The sequence below is a fragment of the Quercus robur genome, chromosome 8 (assembly GCF_932294415.1).
Source record: "Quercus robur chromosome 8, dhQueRobu3.1, whole genome shotgun sequence".
Lineage (NCBI taxonomy): Eukaryota > Viridiplantae > Streptophyta > Magnoliopsida > Fagales > Fagaceae > Quercus > Quercus robur.
Window position 1 is genome coordinate 1,574,958 of NC_065541.1, and position 21,856 is coordinate 1,596,813.

Consider the following 21,856-nt stretch of genomic DNA (forward strand, 5'->3'; position numbering starts at 1 on the left):
ATACTGCCGCTTCCACCATGACCATGGTCACGACACGGCCGACTGCTATGATTTGAAGCAACAAATCGAAACCCTTATCCGACAAGGGAAATTGAAGAAGTTCGTCAGTAAGGAGAGAACAGATCAACCCCCACAAGAACAACACCCCCGCCGAGAGAATGAGCGACCAAGGCCCCCATTGGGGGACATAAGGATGATAATTGGAGGAACAGGTGCGGCCGGATCGTCAAAAAAGGCTCGCAAAACATATCTTCGGATGGTACAGAATGTCCAATTAGCAGGCACAGTGCCAAAGATGGCAAGAAGGGAAGGCCCTATTATCGGGTTCTCGGAAGAGGATGCAAGGCGCCTACACCATCCACACGACGATGCCCTCGTCGTCACCTTGCGGGCAGGCGATTACAACATCCACCGAGTGTTGGTCGACAACGGTAGTTCGGCCGACATCTTGTATTATCCGGCGTTCCAACAAATGAGGATTGATAGGGAGCTGCTGATACCAACAAACGCCCCGCTCGTTGGTTTCGGAGGGAGTAGAATATTCCCTTTGGGCGCAGTCACGTTATCGGTGACCGTAGGAGATTACCCACAACAAATCACCAAGGACGTAACATTCTTGGTGGTCGATTGCTCGTCAGCCTACAATGCTATTATTGGGCGACCCACGCTCAACTCGTGGAAGGCGGCAACATCAACTTACCACCTGATGATCAAGTTCCCAACAGAGTATGGGGTAGGAGAGCTACGCGGAAGTCAAATTGCCGCACGAGAATGCTACGTAGCTATGATGGAGGTGGAAGACCAGATCCAGGCTTTGAACATAGAAGAACACCGAACGACGACAGAACCTACAGAGAAGCTAGAGGAGATAACTCTCGACGGTTCCAATCCAGACCGAACCACCAGGATCGGAACGCTTGCAAAACCCGCAATCCGTCAAGAGCTCGTGGCTTTCTTGAGAAGCAATAAGGATGTGTTCGCCTGGAGCCATGACGATATGCCAGGAATCGATCCCTCGGTCACAGTACATAAGTTGAACGTGTTGCCCTCGTTTCCACCCGTCCGACAAAAGAAGAGAGTATTCGCCCCGGAACGAGACCAAGCAATAGCGGAAGAGGTCCGCAAACTCCAAGATGCAAGCTTCATCAGGGAAGTCTACTACCCCGATTGGCTGGCGAATGTGGTAATGGTGAAGAAAACGAGTGGCAAATGGCGGATGTACGTGGACTTCACCGATCTTAACAAAGCATGCCCCAAAGATAGCTATCCCCTTCCAAGGGTCGACATCCTAGTGGACTCGACGGCTCAACACCAATTGCTAAGCTTCATGGATGCTTTCTCGGGTTATAACCAGATCCGCATGCACGAGGACGACTAGGAGAAGACTTCGTTTGTAACCAGTCAAGGTCTCTTCTGTTACAAAGTAATGCCATTCGGTCTGAAGAATGCAGGGGCAACATACCAGAGACTAATGAACAAGATGTTCGCACAGCAAATCGGGAGGAACGTCCAAGTTTATGTCGACGACATGCTGGTGAAGAGCCGGAAGGAGGAAGACCATTTGGAAGATCTCAAGGAAACATTCGGCACACTTCGATCCTACAACATGAAGCTCAATCCAGGAAAGTGCGCGTTTGGTGTAACGGCAGGAAAATTCCTAGGATTCATGGTATCTCAAAGGGGGATTGAAGCTAACCCGGACAAAATCCGAGCCATAATGGAGATGGCCCCCCCGAGAAACGTGAAGGAAGTACAGAGCCTTAACGGCAAGGTAGCGGCATTGAATAGATTCGTGTCGAGAGCGACGGACAAATGTTTACCTTTCTTCCGAACATTGAAAAAGTCATTCGAGTGGACGGACGAGTGTCAACGAGCATTCGAGGAGTTAAAAACCTATCTATCTTCACCACCTCTACTGAGCCCCTCGCAACCAGGTGAAGAGCTCTTCCTCTATTTGGCCGTCTCCACTGTGGCCGTCAGCGCGGCCTTAATCAGAGAGGAGGACAGGGCACAGAAGCCCGTGTACTACGCCAGCCGGGCGCTCCGCGGTGCCGAGGAAAGATACCAACCTATGGAGAAACTCGCTTTTGCGTTGGTCACGGCGGCTCGCAAGCTCAAGCCCTACTTTCAAGCCCATACCGTGAACGTAATGACCGACAAGCCCTTGCGAAGGGCACTAAGTAATCCTGAGGCCGCAGGTCGACTGACGCTGTGGGCAATAGAATTGAGTGAGTTTGACATCAAATACCGTCCACGTGTGGCCATTAAAGGACAAGCTGTAGCCGACTTCATAGCAGAGTTTACGCATGACGCGGACAAGGGGGCAGAAGAACCCCCCCAGTGGAACATCTACACCGACGGATCATCCAATAAGCGAGTTGGAGGAGCCGGCATAATATTGCTGTCACCTGAAGGAGACGAGATTGAATCTATGGTCCGTCTCGACTTCCCCATTACCAACAACGAAGCAGAATACGAAGCGGTAGCAGCAGGACTCGACCTAGTCAAAGCCGCCGGAGCTGAAAGTGTGGTCGTGCATTGCGACTCTCAAGTCGTGACCAATCAAGTAAACGGAGATTATGAATGCAAAGGGGAAAGGTTGAAGAGATATCTTGATCAAGTGAGGGCTAGAGTCGACTGGCTAAAAGCAATATTCGTCCAGATCCCCAGGGGAGACAATGAGCCCGCTGATCGGCTAGCCAAAGCCGCTTCAGCAGAACATATGATAACACCGGGTAATGTGCTTTCCTTTGTTCAAATCTTTCCGCTAATAGACCCCGACAACATGCAGGAGATACGCTCCGAAAGAAACTGGACTACGCAGATAACTTCATACCTAAAGGACGGGATATTGCCTGAAGAGAAGGAGGCAGCGAGAAAGTTAAAAGTCCGAGCGGCAAGGTTCGTCTTGATAAAAGACATTCTTTACAAGAGAGGTTTCTCCCGTCCTTACCTAAGATGTCTCGGGGTTGAAGAGGCAGACTACGTGATGAGGGAAGTACACGAAGGAATATGCGGGAATCATTCTGGATCGCGGTCGTTGGTGCACAAACTGCTACGAGTTGGGTATTACTGGCCGACCATGCAAAAGGATGCTGAGTCCTACGTTAAAAGATGCGACAAATGCCAGAGGTTCAGCAATTTTATCGGACAGCCAGCTGAAGAGCTAACCCCCATAACGGCTCCATGGCCGTTCGCTCAGTGGGGACTGGACATCATGGGACCTTTCCCAACGGCGATAAGGCAGTTAAAGTTCTTGGTAGTGGGTATTGACTACTTCACGAAATGGGTAGAAGCAGAAGCCTTGGCCACCATTACAGAAAAGAACATTAGAAGTTTTGTCTGGCGGAACATAGTATGTAGGTTTGGTATTCCTAGAGTCCTTGTCTCAGATAACGGGAGGCAGTTCGATAACGGCCCCTTCCGTGATTTCTGCACACAGCTAGGAATAAAAAACCACTACTCATCACCCGCCCATCCTCAGGCTAACGGTCAGGTTGAGGTCACAAACCGATCCCTGCTAAAGATTATCAAGACTCGGCTCGAGGGGGCAAAGGGCATATGGCCAGAAGAATTGCCAAGCATACTGTGGGCGTATAGGACAACGGCGAGGACTCCGACAGGAGAGACACCGTTTCGACTGACATATGGGAGCGAGGCAGTCATCCCAGCAGAAGTTGGGCTCACAAGCTACAGGGTTCACAACCACGACGAGGGCAGGAATGACGAATCCACGAGGCTACAGCTGGACCTTATAGATGAGGTCAGGTCGGCTGCAGAGCAGAGGATCGCTAGATACCAGGATCGCATGTCCAGGCATTTCAACTCCCGGGTCCGACAAAGAAGCTTCCAAGTAGGAGACCTCGTACTCAGGAGGGTCATGGGTGCAACAAGAGATCCTACACAGGGAAAACTCGGCCCCAACTGGGAAGGACCTTACAGAGTTGCGTCGTGGAAAAGGAAGGGAACATACCACCTGGAGACAGTAGACGGAGAAAAGCTGCCGCATCCGTGGAATGCTGAGCACTTGAGGAAATACTACCAGTGATAGCGACACGACAACCAGTTTTTCCTTTAAGACTTTTTGACATTATTAACTTTTCCATCAACTGTTTAACTATTTTTGCTACAATCTTGTCGTGCCTTTTTAAGCCCGGGGGGGCAGGCACTTTTCCTTTACACATTTCTATCAACTTAGATTTTCTACTTGAATGTCGCCCACAAAGTAACTGAGTTCCACCAAATATACGGATGCAAAATAAAGTCCATAAGATGGACGGATCCTTCAAATGGATGATCACTTGATGTCCGCAGGATGGACAGACAAGTCCGCAGGATGGACGGATAAGCCTACAAGGATTATCACTTCCACAAGGTGGACGGATCACTAAAGTGATGAAACGTAAGTCCACAAAGTGGACGGATCACTAAGGTGATGAAACGAAAGTCCACAAAGTGGACGGATCACTAAGGTGATGAAACGAAAGTCCACAAAGTGGACGGATCACTAAGGTGATGAAACGTAAGTCCACAAAGTGGACGGATCACGAAGGTGATGAAACGTAAGTCCAAAAAGTGGACGGATCACTAAGGTGATGAAACATAAGTCCACAAGGTGGACGGATCACTAAGGTGATGAAACGAAAGTCCACAAGGTGGACGGATCACTAAGGTGATGAAACGAAAGTCCACAAAGTGGACGGACCACTAAGGTGATGAAACGTAAGTCCACAAAGTGGACGGATCACTAAGGTGATGAAACGTAAGTCCACAAAGTGGACGGATCACTAAGGTGATGAAACGAAAGTCCACAAAGTGGACGGATCACTAAGGTGATGAAACGAAAGTCCACAAAGTGGACGGATCACTAAGGTGATGAAACGTAAGTCCACAAAGTGGACGGATCACTAAGGTGAAGAAACATAAGTCCACAAAGTGGACGAATCACTATGGTGATTAAAAATACAAGGCCACAAAGTGGACGGATCACTTAGTTGAACATAATCCCACACAGTGGACGGATCACTAATGCGATGAAACATACACAATGGACGGACTACCAAGGTGATTACACAGAAGTCCACAGTGGACGGATCACTAAGGTGAAAATAATTCCACACAGTGGACGGACTATCCCACAAGGATAATAAAAGAGCATGTACGCAAAATGGACGGACCACTAGCAACGTTAATTTTTATAAGTCCGTTCAAAAGTGTCATACAACACCACAGAATGAACAGATCCCCAATTGTAAGTGCTCAATAAAAAAAAAAAAAGTCCTCAATATGGACGGACAAACAAAATATTCTCACAAAAATACTCCCTCAAGAAGGTAGACGGAGCTTTAAACAGAGTACCAAACAATTATAAAAAGCATATGTGAACTTTAAGCCAAAAGCCCCAAAGGCAAATGTTTAATACAATTAAAAAGGACGGATTGTCTTAAAAAATGAATAAAAAAGAGGGACGGATTGTTCACAAAATAAAGTACATAGGCATCAATCTTTCTTTTCTTCAGCAACTGGGACATCCTTCGACGGGGCGGACTCTCCGTCTCCTTGAGCAGCACCGTCGCCAAAAAGGTCCTCCGTGTTTTCGGAGGCGACGAGGAGGGCAGAAGTCTGGGCTTGGTCCTCAAGTTTGACCATTGTCAAGTCCAGCTCTGGATAAGCCTTCTTGACTTGACGGAGGGAATCATCGAAGCCTTGGAGGAAGGAGTCCGACAGCTCGCTCAAACAGGACTCCGAGCATCGGTATTCCTCGACGGCTGCCACTTTAGCCTGACGGAGATCTTCTTTGAGTTGTTTGATCTCAGCCTCTTTATTCTCTATGACCGTCAGCGAAGTGGCCGTCTTCTCCTCCAGCTCCTTCCTCGCCTGCTCAGAAAGCTCCAGCTTCTTCTCCATCTTGGACCTCCATCCCTGAAGTTGTCCGAGCTCTTCCTCCGTCTGCTGCGCCTTCGCGCGCACCCGGTCCAAGGTACTCTCACGGTTGAGACACCGGTCAAGTAGTCCCTTCATCATGACCAAGGACTGCAAATAGACAAGAGACCGTCACATAATGTAGGTAACAAGAAGAAAGAAAAATAAAAACTTATTTGACAAACATAACCAACCTGAGCGACGGAGAAGAGGCCCGTCTCCCCCATGGCCTCCGTCGAATGGTTTCCCAGGTCTTCATAGTCTTTTGCCGTGATGATGGACGACAGCTTCTCCAATGCATACTTGGAGTCATCACGGAGAAGGGAAGGAGGTCTCTCTTGCTTACCCTCTGGGGCCGTCATCAGTCCTTTACCCGTCCCCTTCTTAGCTGGGGTGACGGTCTTGACACCCTCTGCCATCAAACCAACCACGGGCTCAAGTGAGACTTTTGGTTGCTTAAACGGACGGTCAGATTTTGATGTTGGTTTCCTCTTAGGTGCTGAAGCCGACACCTTAGGAACCACCTCGCCGGATTCCCTCTTCTTGACGGCTTGGGATTTGATCAAAGCTCTCCTTTTTGCGTCATCCATCTCTGCAAATAATGACGGATGAAATTAAAACTACGTAAGGGCAGTTAGATGACAAAGTAAAGTTGACGGGCTTACGTTTATGAACTCGTTCGTCGTATCTAATTGCTTCTTGGGTGGGCTCAGGACCGTCACAGTACCAATGTATGGTCCTTGGGTTCACCAACTTAGCCCAAGTCCTTTCCTCCGGCGTAGTTTTCCTGCAAATCTTTTCAAGGAAACTAAACTCCTCAAGGCTGACTTGTGGGCGCCGTCTACCTGCAGAGAAAGGTGATCAAGATATAGACATAAAAATGGACGGATATGAATAGCAGTATAAAATTAAGACGGATGCATACGTGTCTGATTTATTACTGCCCAAGTTGTGTCGACGGGCATGTACTCCGTCTCCCCTGGATGGTTCATCCATCTGTCACCCTCCAGGAAGAAGTACCGACTCTTCCAGTCTCTATTTGAGTCTGGGGTCTCAAAAATCACCTTCAACAAGGAGCTCCGACTAGCAAAACTGTACATCCCCCTTGATCCGGAAATCTCGTCTGGACGGTAACAGTGAAGAAATTCACGGACCGTCAATTTCCTTTCCCCGTTCGACATTGCACCGTAAAGAATCTCCATGGCTATGAAGACCCTCCAGGCGTTAGGGGATATCTGGGTGACGGACAACCCCAGATACTGTAAGAGTTCCCTATGAAGTGTAGAAAGCGGGAATCGAAGTCCAGCCTTCAACGCCTGCTCGTACACTCCGACACCGTCTACCCCCTCATAGTAACACTTCTCCGACACGTAAGGTAGACGGATGGAAACATAGTCAGGGATTTGAAAGTTGGTTCTGAAGGTGCTGAAATGTTTCTCTCTGATGACGGATGTAAACCTATGCACCGTCCACTCTGGTAACATAATGAACTGCCTTAGTCCATCAGCACCTACAACAGACTCCAGTGCTCGATCCCCGTCATCGTCGGAACCATCTACTTCAACTATCTCCACATCCTCATCTGTTGAGGATGAAGAGGAGGCAGACGGACTCCGACTTTCGCCGGGGCTCTCTTGGTCTTTATGACCGGACGGGTATACATCCTCGTATTCCGTCCCATCACGAACCACCGACTGGTTACTTGACGCACTAGACATTTCCTACAATTGACAATAAAACCTAAGACTGACGGGTTTGAAAGTGTTGACGGGTATGGAAAGCCTAACAACAATGCATGGACGAAAATGTAACTTGACTATAGTAAATTAGAAGCACTTACCGAACTTAGCAGAGGATAGGTGACGGTTGGTGTAATCAGCAAATATTCGTCCTCGACGGATTTCTCTGACAAGGTTGACGGCTTCGCTCTGACAAATGTTTTCTGAGTGAAAATTGAAAAATGAAAGAGTGAGGCGCCTTATATATATAGGAAGTGCACGGAAGACGAAGCGACGCTTCGATCCTATACAACGACCATTCGGAGAGTGACACGTGGCATGCTTAATAAATGCTGACAACCTGTCAGTACGTACCAACAGATTTGTACCCGTCATGTAACCGTCAACTTGATGATTCTTCCTTTGACGAGTTGATCCATCTGGGACCGTCATCCTATTCTGCATGAATCCGTCGTAGCCATACATAAGGACCGTCACCCCATTGATCCTTTGTCCTTAAAGATGACGGATCATTGGGGTGAAGGGGGCAACTGAAGATGATAAAATATTGGGCATGATGGGCTTACCTTAATGGGCCTGACGGATTGGGTCTCTTGGGCCTGCGTAAGTATGGTCCCAGCTTTGAAGGCCCATCACTGCTGACGCAGCGAGGGCCCATGATCCGGAAATGGGAATCCTTGCTCACCACGTTTGGAAGAATTGGGAATAGAGTCCCACATTGAAAAGATGTGGAAACCAAAAAGGGAAAGTCAACCCCTTATCACTATAAAAAGGCGTAATACCCACAGAAACCGAGGTATGCTTTTATGAACCCTCTCTAACGCACTAAGTAAAACAAAGGAATTCTAACTTGACCGTCGGAGAGCCTTCGGCCGGCACCACACCGGTGCTTCTCTGAAGGATTCTTTTGTTTGTTTCGTCGTGCAGGTTCGATTCGAGTCGCGAGTACGGTGTGACCCATTGGTGACGGTTTTCGACGTCATCAATAACTTTTGATGTATATGCTCTAGGGTATTCAATATGAACAAACTATTAAGTCAAAATACCAATAAGTTCCCTCTTAGTATAGGTAGATTTGAACCCCATATATTTATTTTATAACAAAAGAATTTACTAGTTGAAATTATTGGAATCATCTCAAATATACATTTTAAAGCTTGAAATAAAATGATTCGAGCTCACGCTCCTATAATTTTAACAAGTCAAATTTTGGGAGCACAAAATTGTTTGTGTTCACTTTGGCATTTTCATTCTCTTTCTTTTGGGCCAATTGAGATACGGTTCAAGGAGGCGATTTTGGCCCATTAGCATTGATTTTTAAAATATTTAGGCTCGAAACACTGTTTGGGAAATATATAGCAATATACCACTTTTTAGGTACTCGAGCTTGGCAAGCTCGAGTACCATGTTTTTTTAATCCACTATCGCCCCATATTCAAGGAGCCCTATAGTGGCGTTTTTAAGCCCTATACTTTTCTATCATTTTTTTTTTTCAAACAAAAGAGAAAGGACTAAAAGTTTGAAGCCAAGCGAATTACTATTTAGTAAGCTAAAAAACACCAAGTAATCTTGGTCTGCGGCAACATTAATTACGCGGTAGTGCCACAATTTTAAAGAATAAAAAGACACTCTTAAGTCCTAACTCCTAACCAATTACATGAGGTGTAACATATTCCCAATTTCCCATCTGCTTCTAGTTATGGTTCACCTCTATGAGATTTATAAACTTGGTAATAGCTCAAGAAATACAGTTTGTCTGGAAATTGGATTGAGTCGTAGAGACAAAGGCTGAGAGTTTAGAAGAGAGTTAAGGTTGAAAGGATGTATTTCCTTTGAACTATGAGCACATCAATCATTAGTGAGCTAATGTAGCTCTAAGACTCTACCGATAACACTATTTGGCAGAACAAAGTGCAGGTGGGTATATCATGCAATTAAATGGATAACACAAACAAACAAGCCTTAGATTCTAACATCTCTCATCCAAGTCATTGATAAGTTGTTTTGTAGAAGAACCTTGAAGTGAACTATATATATATAATTATATATTAACCATATTAGATCAAGACAAGCTCATGGGTGTCTTTCAAAGCCACTGTGAAACAAGACTCATAAAGAATTACTTCATGTTCAAAAACAATTCTAGCCTAAAAGATAACATTTAACAAGTGATTTAAAACTTTAGTCGAAAGTGGGTTTAATTTTATAAACATTTAAAATTCAATAAATTAATTTGGACACAGAAAAGAAAAGAAAATTCAAACATTATACAAATGAATGAAGTAACTTGCACACAATGCATCATTTCAAAGCTAATGATTGGGGTAATAATCTCAGGCTGGTTCAGCTCTAACCATTGCAGCTTTGGTCTTCATGGGGAAGCTAGCTAGGCTGGTTTACAAACAAGGCTTTCTTCATCATAAGAAAGCTTCTTCTTTTTTGGAAATAGTCTCAATTATCAAATATAATACAAATCTATTTATCAGAATACAGCAAATTGAGGTGTCTCTAATCAAAAGAACAGCCTATGCAGCTGTTAAGGGAAGAAGCGGTAAATGGGAAGGAGCAAGTTTTGTTGGCAAGAACAGAGAAGGCAAGAGGAGGATGTTGGATGCTATAGTTGGACAGTGACAAAAAAAAAAAAAAAAAAAAAAAAAAAAAAAAAAAAAAACAGTAGTTATTTGTCTCACAATTAGAGAGGCTTTGTTGATATTCCATCTGCAGAAATTTCAAGAATGGGTGGTGCAAAACCAAGCAGATTGATTGATGCACTTTGCATTCACCAAATACAAAATGCACGCATGTAGATTATATTATACAATTAAAGGGACAAATAAAACAAACAAGCTTTAGAGTCTGATATCTCTCATCCATGATTTTGATCAGTTGTTATGTATAAAAACTTGAAGTGACAGACATATAGCAGCCAGATTTGATCAAGACAATCTCATTGGTGTCTTTTAAGTCTGTTGTGTCACAGAATTTACCTATATGTAAGGCAAAGCCTTGTACTGTATTTTACGTAGTTTAATACACAGTCTTTTAAGACTTTTAACATTCTTCATGTTCAAAAAATATTTTAGCCTAAATTGTATGATAAAGATAACATTTAACAAGTGATTTAAAACTTAATAGTTTAGAGTGGGGTTTTATAGAAACTTGAAATTCACTGAAATAAGTTGGACCCATAAAAGAAAGGAATATTAATAGAGGAATGGAGAAATAAACATTATCAACTTGATGATGTAGTTTGCACACAAAGCAGCATTTCAAAGTCAATCGTTGGGGCAAAATTGCAGGCTGGTTAAGCTCTAGCCATTGCAGCTTCGGTCTGCAGAGAGGGAGCTAGATTCGAAACAAGGCTTTCTTAATCATAAAAATGCTTCTTATTTTTGGAAAATGGTTCCAATTATCGAAGATATCAAGTATCTGTTTATTATGAATACTGCAAGTCTCTAATCAAAAGAACAGCCAATGCAGCAGTAACAAAAAGTTCAGAGAAGAGGATGTGTCATATGCCCATGCGGTTGGGTTGATTTGCACACACTGTCTTTCTAGTTCACAACATATATCTAAGGATGCCCTTCTTGATTCACCTTTGAGGTAAAAGAATTTAGAGAAAAGTCAATGAATAAAACAGAAACAGACAATGTTTGAATCCTTGCACAATTACCAAACAATTTAACATGGAGTATCAAATATTACAGAAGATCACACCACTTAGTCTAAAAGACGAACTCGTGTTCATAAATCATAACCCAAAAAAGTTCAAATAAAAAGAAATTAACAACCAATAAAACAAGAATCACACAGAAAAACAGCTTGAGAGTCAAGTTCTTGTTGCGGGCCTACACAGCAAAATTATTTCACAAGCTGCCTCGACTTGGTGACATCCTATATATCAAACCAAACAGGAAAATAAACCACTTGTGAAAACAATTTTTATAGGAAAAATAATTAAAAAGGATAAGCATATATGTCTGGGGTCTGACTTACAAAGGAAAAGTCATGTAAATCTGCCCCGTACATTGATCGAGTACGAGATTTCATTGCTGATTGCTAAGTGGCTCTTCGTGTGAATCTGATCCGTCCATAGAGATCTCACTGCTAAGTGGCTCTTCGTCTGAATCTGATCCGTCCGTTGAGCTCTCATCGCTAGGTGGTCCAAATAGGGCATAAAAGGAAACGAGATTAGAAAGAAAGCAAGGAGTATTATAAGTAGATAAGGAATAAATTGAATGACCCTCATAAAAGATAAACCAAAGATATAAAAGTGAAAAGAGAGTCATACTCATCAGGATCCACACGGAGGGGTTCAAGGGCATTCTTAGTAACATGATTGTCCCATTCCAGCAACTCCCACCATTCTTTCTCTGTTATAATCTCTAATGAAGAAGGTGGAGAAGATAGTTGTTCATCCCGCAGAGAAAGAGGTAATCTCTTAAGCTTTGGACACTTTACTATCTTAATATTTTGGAGAGAATCACAAACTATTGCATTACTGCTACTGCAGATGGTCTCCAGTCTCGGCATGTCATATAATACCAACTCCCTCAATCGGGGGAATATGGTGGTGTCCTCTATTTCTTCTTCAACTTCATCCGATGCCGCACCTATTATTTCCTCTAATCTCTCACAGTAGCCTACTACAATCTCTTCCAGGTTGGCCAGGTTTTGCAGCAAGCCAGGCGTGAAGAGCTTCTTTATATTCGGACACCTGGCAATTATAAATTGTTTGAGACAGGAAAAGGTGCCAGGTGGGATGTCTAGTGGTAGTGGTGATGCAACTTTCTCTTCCCTAAACAGCACTTGTAACTTACCCAAATAACGGAGATCAAGGCTTTGAAGAGGGAAGGTGTAAGAATAAGAAAGAACGTCTTCTATTTCTTCACACCGCACAATAGAAATAGACTTCAGTTCTCTTGCGCATTCCAAATATGGAGCATCAGATGAACTTCTTAAATTGTCACAATTGAAAATAACTAGGGTTTGAGCGTCTTTTGGGAGCAGACTTACACGATCGTCTATTTTGGATAGAAGTACACATTTGCCGGCCGCACTTTCCCAAACTACACAATCGTCTATTTTGGCCGTCATTTCTCTCACCATAAATTGGTAATGGCTAAGTCGTCCCTCCCTCAGGGATCCCACGTATTTATTAAAGTCATCAACACCATAAAATGCTCCTTTAAAACACTCTAATTTCAAGCTTACTATCTCCTCTACATTCAATTTTCCAAAATTGTCACATTTGTGAATCGTTAGGGTTTGAGCGTCTTTTGGGAGCAGACTTACATCGCAATTGTATAACATTACACATTTGCCCTCACTTTCCCAAAATTCACATTCGTCTACTCCGGCCGTCACTAAAAATTGGTACTGGCTAAGTCGTCCCTCCCTCAAGGATCCCACGTATTTATTGAAGTCATCAACACCATAAAATGCTCCTTTAAAACACTCTAATTTCGAGCTTACTATCTCCTCTACATTCAATTTCCCACGATTAAATTTGAGAACTTGGAGTTGAGAAAGTTTGGATAAAATCCCCGATGGAATCTCCGGTATTTTGGTTCCTTCGAGATTGAGGTATCTCAAATTGACCAACATTTCCAAACCATGAGGTATTTCTTCTATACAATTTGACCCTCCAAGATCCAACTTCCTTAATGCCATAAGCTTTGCTAATGAAGGAATATGAGATAAAGAGAAACAAGAAATAAGCCTTAATGTAGCAAGATTCTCCAGATCAGAGATTGAATTCGGCAAAGATGTAATCTCACTGTGACGTATATGAAGAACTTTGAGTCCACGCAAATGCACAAAAAAAGAATTTGCAATGATTCCACCAAAAAAATTATTGTGTAGAAGCAAGGTTGAAAGTTTAGGACACCTTGGTGATATATTAGGAAAGTCTAGCCTATACCCCCGGCCCATCAAACAAACTTTTTCAAGATCCTTTCCCCATCTTTCTTCATGCGGCATAAAATCTATCACTCTATCGCCAGCTGCTCCCATGAACTTAGGACCTGCAATCTCGAGGGCCATGTCTCTTATTAGATCATGCAGTTTCACATCACGGTTAATCCCAGTTTCTAATAAGCAAGCCCTTTCAAGTTTATTCAACATAGTATGGCCCCTATCAAACTCTGCTTGCCTGCTCTCCATCCGTTCTATTATTCCCTCATCAATTAAATCCTCAATCAATCTATCTCTTTCAAACTCATGGTCTTCAGGAAATAGTGCACAATACAACAGACAATGTTGAAGGTCCTCATCTTTTAAGCGTTCGTAACTAAATCGAAGCCTCTCAAATATTGCAACAGCATCTACATTTTTGGGCCCCTTTTTTGGTGTCCTCAACTCATTCAATGCATTCCTCCATTCTGAAACGTCAATTACATTTTTTAAGCTTCCTGCTATTGTGACGATTGCAAGAGGTAAACAAGCACATTCTTTGACAACCTTCTTCACAATTGGTTCTATATCTCGAGTATTCAAAACATCACGACCCACTTTATCCAAAAACAAATCCCACGAATCTTCTTTTGAAAGAAGCTCCATTTTAATATTCACACAATCCATACGATTACAAACTTCCAAACTTCGAGTTGTCAATAGTAATCTGCATCCATTTGTTGGAGTGGGCTCTGGGATCCCTACATCCTCAAGAGGAAATGCTTCCCACACATCATCTAGGATTAACACATACCTCTTCCAATTTTTCAATTCATTGTTCAGCTTGCCTGCCCTTGTAGTTTCATCCCCAAAGTTTGTGAGATCTAGTTTCAACTTGCATGCAATGTCATGTTGTAGTTTGAAAACACTTGATGGCTTTGATACAGTAACCCAAATTATATTATCAAACTTGTCTCTCTCTTTTGATAGATCATTATTGATTTGTTTCATGACTGTCGTTTTACCAATGCCTCCCATGCCATAAACAGCAATCCTCCTAAAATTTTCATCCAATAAGTGTTCTCGAACCCTTTCAATTGTTCTTTTGGTTGTTCTTTCTCCTACTAATGTTGTAGTCGGCAATTCTTCTCTATGGCTTACAGGTTGATCAACTACCAAACTATCTCTAAAACAACCACCTCTTTGATGAAGTTCTTCCACCTCTTGTATCTTCTGGCATGCAAGTTTTCCCATATGCATACGTGGGAAATACTTCCAGATCCCTCTGCTACCTTCTTCTTCAATAGTTTGTATCTCCCCGTTAATTGTTTCTACCTCTTGGAGCCAAAGTTGAACTTCTCTCTTTGGTCTCTTTCCTGGAAAAAGTTCAGAATTCATTTTTTCTTCTACGTCCGTCTTCTGACATTCTAGTTCTCCCCATTTTCTCTTGAGCTTATTCACATGGTCACCAGCGCTGCTATGATAATTGTATAATTTGCCAATTTCATCCCAAATCTTTTTTTTAAGTTCAAGAACTTGGTTTAGTTTTTCTGGTTCAAGAAATTGGGCTAACTTCTCCATTCGTAAGTCTCTGCATAAGGTTCTATATCAGAATTCTCTTCAATTAACCTTTTCAGTTCTACCTCATCTGTTTCTCCAAAAAAAAGTTCTGCCTCATCAAAATCAAAACTTTGCATTTTTTTTTTCAGTGAAATACTATAATTAATTTTCATCATATATTAATGGGACAACTGCATTGATTTTCATGAATTAATTATCTAAGGTGCACTAATTATTTTTATAAAAGGAATTTATATAGTTATTTTAAAATTTTTATATAAGAACACTTATTATAAAAAATAAAAATTAGAATATTACAATCTAATTTCCAAGCAACGAATCGTAGTACCTTAGAAGGCTCAAGACAAGATTCTATAGTTGCTAGTAGGAGCATCGTATGTACTGTAATAACCTTCTAGTTTTCTTATTCGGGATTGCCTTAAAGTGTTTATTGTTTAAAGTTTTCACTTCTGTGTGTTTTTCTATTGTTTTGATTGTGTTTATCTATATAGACATTGTGACTTGAATCTTGATTAATTAACAACCTAGATTAAGTTGTGAATCAATTAATTAGAATTGGTGGTTAAGCCAATTAGAGGTCTAAACGTAACTTTCAATTGATATTAGAAATATAGGTTCACTCGTGTAGGTCTAATCTTCTTCTACAATCCTTGAACTCTGTTTATCATGGATAAACTCAAGTGTCATACACTCATACTACTCATGATTGTGTTGATTTGGTTTAAGACAATTCTAATGGCGATCTTAAATTGTTTGTAATAAGCATTTTAGGGAACTGACAAAGTATAAGAAATATTCTAATAAATCCTTAAGTGGGTGAAATTTGATAAATCAAATAAATGGGCTTGATGAAGTAATTAATTCTCAAAAGCCCAAGTTCCAAATATACTAGACTCCTTCGTCACATCCACCTCAAAGTCCTCCACTGCTAAATACAAAATTGTGTTTGTATCCCTAAACTGATAGGAGTGAGGACAGAGGTTAATTTGGCCCATTAATGATCTACCTTTGCATAAACTCCACTATCAAAGGTATGTTGGTCAAAAAGTCTCCATTTGAGAAAATCGAGAGTGGTGTAGAATATTCAAATTTTTACTCCTTTATTAAAAAAACTAGATAGCATGTGGAAAAAAAGTAGTCTAATAATTAAGGTCAATTCTAAATTTTATTTATATTACAAAACAAATACATGAATTATTTGATTTTTAAAATATATAGAAATTTACATTAATCAAAAGAAACATTAATTATAAGAATTTTGATAATTATATCGTAAAAAGTTAATCTCATTTGTTTAAGAATTTTGATTAACCACAAAGTTAGGGTAGTTATTTAACATATAAATATTTATTTAACTATAATATTTTTTTTAATACCTACTGCTAAAGACAATATATCTATTCTCCAAAAACTTCTAAGAATGATAACGAATATCAACAAAGTTGATTAAGCCAACAAAAAATTTCTAAAAACACAACAGAATGATGCAACATTTTCATAATACCTTTATAATTTTGTTATATTTTATTTTAACTTGTAAAGAATTGACAACTCAGCAGTTTTGAAAATATTGTGACAACATCAATATGTTTTAACATTTTTCACACAAAAAAATGTTATGTCCATGACATTTTCATAACAAATTATAAGTAGTAGGTTACTACAAGTTGTTATTGGTGGGCAAAAAAGTAGTTTCATTGGTAAGTTTAAATTAGAATCAATAACAATTTACCATATTTAATTTGTTATGAAAGTGTTGTGAAAATTATTGTGGACAAACCAAAAATAATATAACAAATATACTATAACTTTATACATTCACCAAAAAAAAATAAAAATAAAAAGGCCAGCAAAACAGTGAAAGTTAAACAAATCAAAATTACTGTAGCGAAATTACTGTAACTTTTCCCATTTACTCTTTATATATATATATATATATATATATATATAGAAATATACATTGCACTTACAATGTAAATTTATATTGTAAACACATAAAAATTGGTAAATGTTATACATATTTGCAAAATTTGTACTTTTTTTTTTTTTTTGGAAAATGTATATAATATTTGCTACTTTTTGTGTGGATACAATGTAAGCTTACATTACAAGTAAAAAGTAAACATATAAAGATCCTTAAAAAAAAAAAAAAAAAAAAAAAAAAAAAAAAAAAAAGCTCCAACCAAGTTAGTGAACTTGAAGGAAAAAAAAAAGAGTAAAAAGGCAAGTCACTAAACCAAAAATACTGTTCATAACACTATTCATGAGCCTATTCTCTCTTTTTATATATAGAAAAAAGAGCACAAATCGATGACTGAGACCCAAAAAAAAAAAAAATGAACAGTACATATTGAATAAACCAAAAGTACTGTAGTTCTTACACATTTATTCAACAAGTGTTACAACATTTTCACAAAACATTTATATTCAGTTGTGATTGGTCACAGTTTCATATTTTATTATTTTATTTTGACTTATAAAAAATTGACATCTCAATAATTGTGAAAATATTGTGAAATTTGTTGTGTCAGTATAACAATATATATGCAGGTTCTCATAAATATTTAAAAAAAAAAAAAGTACAAATGAAAGACTGAATGAAAAAAAAAAAAAAAAAAAAAAGGGGTTGTGGCTACTGTAGCTACAAACCTATAATGCTACTTGAAGAAACCAAAGTGGCACTATAACAACTGTTCAAGACTTGGGGGAAAAAATGGCTCACTACACCAAAAGGGGCACCGTAGAGGCATTGCCTCTTTTTATTTAATCAGTACAAGTAGAAAAAAGAGAACAAACCGACCAAGAAAAAAAAAATTACATATTGAATAAACCAAAAGTACCATAGTTTTTATACATTCACCTAACAAGTGTCATAACATTTTCACAAAATATTTATTTTCAGTTGTAGTTGGTCACAGTTTCATATTTTATTATTTTATTTTGACTTATAAGAAATTGACACCTCAATAATTGTGAAAATATTGTGAAATCTGTTGTATTAGTATAACAATATATATAAAAGGAAAAAAAAAAGTACAAGCGGAAGACTGAAAAGAAAAAAAAAAGCTGTAGCTACTGTTCAAAACTAAAAAAAAAAATTAAAAATTAAAAAAATAAAAAGAAAAAGAAGAAGAAGAAGACAAAGTGGCTCAATAAACCAAAATGACAGTAGAGGTATTGCCTCTTTTTATATGGTTAATAGATGTTATGAAATTTTAAATGATTTAGGATTAAATCTTATTGTATTTCGTATCATTGGATGGCCAAAATTTTTAGCTAATTTAATTTTGAATGTTATTATAAATTTATATTATGAAACCATTGAAAATGAGTATTACAAAAGTGAAAATTTGAAAAATTAAATTAAATATTAAAAAAAAAAAAAAAAAAAGCATTTGAATATGCATGTAGCAAGTAGAGGTGTTCACTGTCTAGTCTAGGCTATTTATTTCATTTTTTGGGACCAAACCGGTCTGTTCAGTCCCATAAAAGCTTGGACAAATGATCAATCTCAACCCGTCCTGGTCAGTCCGTTCCGGATTTCGATCCTGGGCTTGCACTTTGGACTTTGAATATTTTGGTTTTTTTGCAAATAATTTTGGTCTAACTGATTCAAAAAAATCAAAACATAAGTTCAATGGTATTAAAATAAAATGAGAGGAGAAGGGAGAGTTAGATTATTAGTTTTTAAAATATATATATATAGAATTGTCCTGTTCAATTTGGTTGACCCTATTTTTTTACAAAAATGGGATTAGGAGTGACTGAATTCAACAGACCATACCAAATTTTCAGTCCAATCTGAATGGTTTTTTATTCATTTCTATGAGTACGTGACGAAGCTAGTGTTATTTGCTTTACTAAAAATTGATTTTTGTAAATCGGTTAAGATTAGGCCCCTTATTATAATTGGGAAAAAAAAATCTTTGATTTTGAAGTATAAAGTGGCCTGAAATTTTTTTTTTTTTTTTTTTTTTTTATGGGAGCAAATGTAAAAAAAAAAAAAATTATTATTATTATTATTATTCCTTATTTAATAGTAGCGTATATATTTTAAATTTCTTTTAGTAAACCAGTCACAATTTATGTTTTCAATTAAATATCAATAATCAGAACAATAAGTATTAGTTCTATTATTATTATTTTTGGAGAAAAAGTTCTATTATTAATTAATAGTTAGTATTTGTTTTTTAACATCTCAACGATCTCATCATACTTTATATTGTTAAAAATATTAAGGTCTAATCATGATCTAAGTCAATTATCCTAATGGAAGTTCAATGTACTTGTATTGTAAACAAGATAATATCCTAATCCTACTTATAATAACCTTAATTTTTGAGCATATAAAGGAAGTTTAGAGTTAATCTAGAATTAGTCTAAAGTTCATTGTAAAAAAATAAGTTTATAGCATAGATCTAATTGTTAAGGGCTTTTTAACGAAAACATAAATTGTCGGACCAAACCATGTTAATTTTAATTGTGATCTTTATTTTTCTCTTTCAATCATAATCCCACATAAATTATTATATGGTAACAAAGCTAATCACATCAATTGAAGCATATATATGAAATCAACTTTCAGTAGGATAAGTGGCAGAGAACAAACTATTAGGAAATCAAATGAGATTAGAAAGAAGTGGGCAGTATTATACCTGGATTGAAATGGCGATATTTCTTCAAGATATTGATTACAGTGGAAAAATAAGCATTAAAGTTACGCCAAGAAGGTAACAACGAGCATCATAAATCTCCCTCTGTAGAAAGAGGAAAGTGATTCAGAGCACAAGATTCAATATGTGAAGCATTTTTTATGATGTATAAAGAAAATGGGAAATTAGCAAGTCAGCAGAAATTTCGTACAACTTTGCTAAGAAAACTCGGTTTATCTTTTTCTAAAATATGTGTGGTTAATGGGCTGCTTTAAATGTGTCCAAATTGTCCAAGTCTTCTCTTAGGTCTTCGACTTTTTGTCTTTGAACCGTTCACCTCATTAAATGTGTGCAAGTTTCAGCCATTCCTTTTTTATCACCTTGCCCAAGGTGATGTGGCAAATATCTGAACTCTTAAAGAACTTTCAAGTTTCAATAAATATTTACAAATTTTTTTTTAAAAAAAAAATCTAATACCACCATTTATTTTCTAGCTTTTTTACTGATAAAGAGTAACTAATAAAAAAAAAAAAATGAGTTTATATATAAATGTTAGACATTTAAATTTACAATTGTGCCCAAAAAATATATAAAATTGTATGATTCTAAAATTACTTTCTTTTAAAAGCAATAGATATAATTGAGTATATAATTATCTTAATTTAAAATTTTTATTTTACTTAATATAATATAAGTGTCCTTATAATTTGTATATTATTATTGCTATCACAAGTTTAACTAATCAACATATAAATAAATACTATATCTACCTTTGCTTAGTATTTGATATTTCTATTTGTCTTGTGAAAGTTATGACATAAAAAAGAGATAATTAAAATAAACTCACTTGTGGTATAGTCCGTTTTCACTTTGTCTACCTGTAGTTTAAAACTTTATACTTTACCCACCTAAGGTAACTTCCATTAGGGATCTGTTACCCACCTCTCCTTTTGCCGTTAGAAAAACACATTTTTTTAAAAAAAACAAACATAACAAAAATAAAAAAAAACTAGGGTTTTGATTGCTTAAGAACTTCTATAAGAACAAAGTGGAGGAATAGCACAAAAATCCCGCTTTGATCTTGGCTTCTCTCCCCACTGTGGTCGGGGTTCAAAGTGGGTTTGAAGTTAGAAATAGGGGTGGGTTTGCTACTGTGGTTGGGTTTCATTTAAGCTGCCTCAAATGAAACTCCATGGCCAACCCTTCAAGCTCGTTTCCCTTAATCATTGACGTCATCTCAGCAGTGAGCTCCTCTATCGGACCTCCATGACCGACCCTTCAAGCTCCCACAATAAATCTCACCGAGCCCTCTTTCTCACTCTAAACCCAAGCTCAGTCTCTCTAAGCTCTCGGCTTGAGCTCTCTCTAAACACCTGTTCTCTCATCTCTAAAACTCTCTCAAACGAACTCCATGGCCACCCCTCTCAAGCTCACCCCCTCACATCAACATCGCCACCTCAAGCGGCCTCGCCTCATCAGACCCTCATTGAGCCCTCACCGAACCCAAGCTCCCTCTCTCTAATCTCTGAAACCCTCTCAAGTTGAGCCTCCCTCAGACTTCCAAGGTCACCCATCTCCAATCATCAACCACCACCACTCTATAGTGGTTCCTCGGCCTAAATTGAAACCACCTCAAATGTAAATTTTAAGGCTTGAAATAAAATGATTGGAGCTCACGCTCCTATAATTTTTATTTTTTTAACAAGTCAAATTTTGGGACAACAAAAATGTTTGTGTTCATTTCGGCATTTTTATTCTCTTTCTTTTGGGCCAATTGAGATACGGTTCAAGGAACTATATTTGATCATATGAGTGAGCATGCCACTTGGGCCTTCATAATGTACACAACTATTTTGCTACTATTTCCATTCTTATTAATTGAAGGGCCCATGAGCAGCTCTTACCTTTCTCTCCAAAAATAAAAAAAGGCCCATGAGCCAACTGCCCATAACGAACATGCAAGAAACAGAAATATAGGTTTTCTGATGAGTAAGAGAAAAGCTTGTTTGGATAAAGATGTTCTCCATTTCATGGTCTAAATTAAATGTTTTAAAAATCTGAATGTAT

The 21,856-nt window shown here is 38.9% G+C and overlaps 2 protein-coding genes across 4 annotated transcripts; both read right to left on the bottom strand.

Annotated features, from left to right (window-relative positions):
• Positions 1-5,363: 5,363 nt before the first annotated feature.
• Positions 5,364-6,181, bottom strand: LOC126694138 (uncharacterized). The gene is made up of 2 exons (XM_050390220.1): positions 6,117-6,181; positions 5,364-6,033 (listed from the first exon to the last, which is right to left on the bottom strand). Exons 1-2 carry the CDS (start codon positions 6,147-6,149, stop codon positions 5,500-5,502), a joined length of 567 nt encoding a protein of 188 aa, XP_050246177.1. The 5' UTR covers positions 6,150-6,181; the 3' UTR covers positions 5,364-5,499.
• A 5,112-nt stretch (positions 6,182-11,293) lies between these two features.
• Positions 11,294-20,160, bottom strand: LOC126694133 (disease resistance protein RPS2-like). 3 transcript variants are annotated; one of them, XM_050390216.1, is made up of 5 exons: positions 20,001-20,159; positions 19,793-19,894; positions 11,953-15,204; positions 11,658-11,816; positions 11,294-11,555 (listed from the first exon to the last, which is right to left on the bottom strand). In XM_050390216.1, exons 3-4 carry the CDS (start codon positions 15,135-15,137, stop codon positions 11,708-11,710), a joined length of 3,294 nt encoding a protein of 1,097 aa, XP_050246173.1. In that variant the 5' UTR covers positions 15,138-15,204; positions 19,793-19,894; positions 20,001-20,159; the 3' UTR covers positions 11,294-11,555; positions 11,658-11,707. The 3 variants fall into 3 exon arrangements, with proteins under 3 accessions (XP_050246173.1, XP_050246174.1, XP_050246172.1); XM_050390217.1 differs by having other exon boundaries at positions 11,953-15,147; positions 19,793-20,160; XM_050390215.1 differs by having other exon boundaries at positions 19,793-20,159.
• Between the last annotated feature and the right edge of the window lie 1,696 nt (positions 20,161-21,856).

Bases quoted from the DNA above. Each gene is read 5' to 3' on its own strand.
- LOC126694138 (XM_050390220.1), bottom strand. From the start codon at position 6,149: ATGGGGGAGACGGGCCTCTTCTCCGTCGCTCAG. The intron at 6,034-6,116 runs GTTGGTTATGTT...GTCTATTTGCAG, and splicing joins GCCTCTTCTCCGTCGCTCAG to TCCTTGGTCATGATGAAGGG.
- LOC126694133 (XM_050390217.1), bottom strand. From the start codon at position 15,137: ATGGAGAAGTTAGCCCAATTTCTTGAACCAGAAAAACTAAACCAAGTT. The intron at 11,817-11,952 runs GTATGACTCTCT...TGGACCACCTAG, and splicing joins CTCCGTGTGGATCCTGATGA to CGATGAGAGCTCAACGGACG.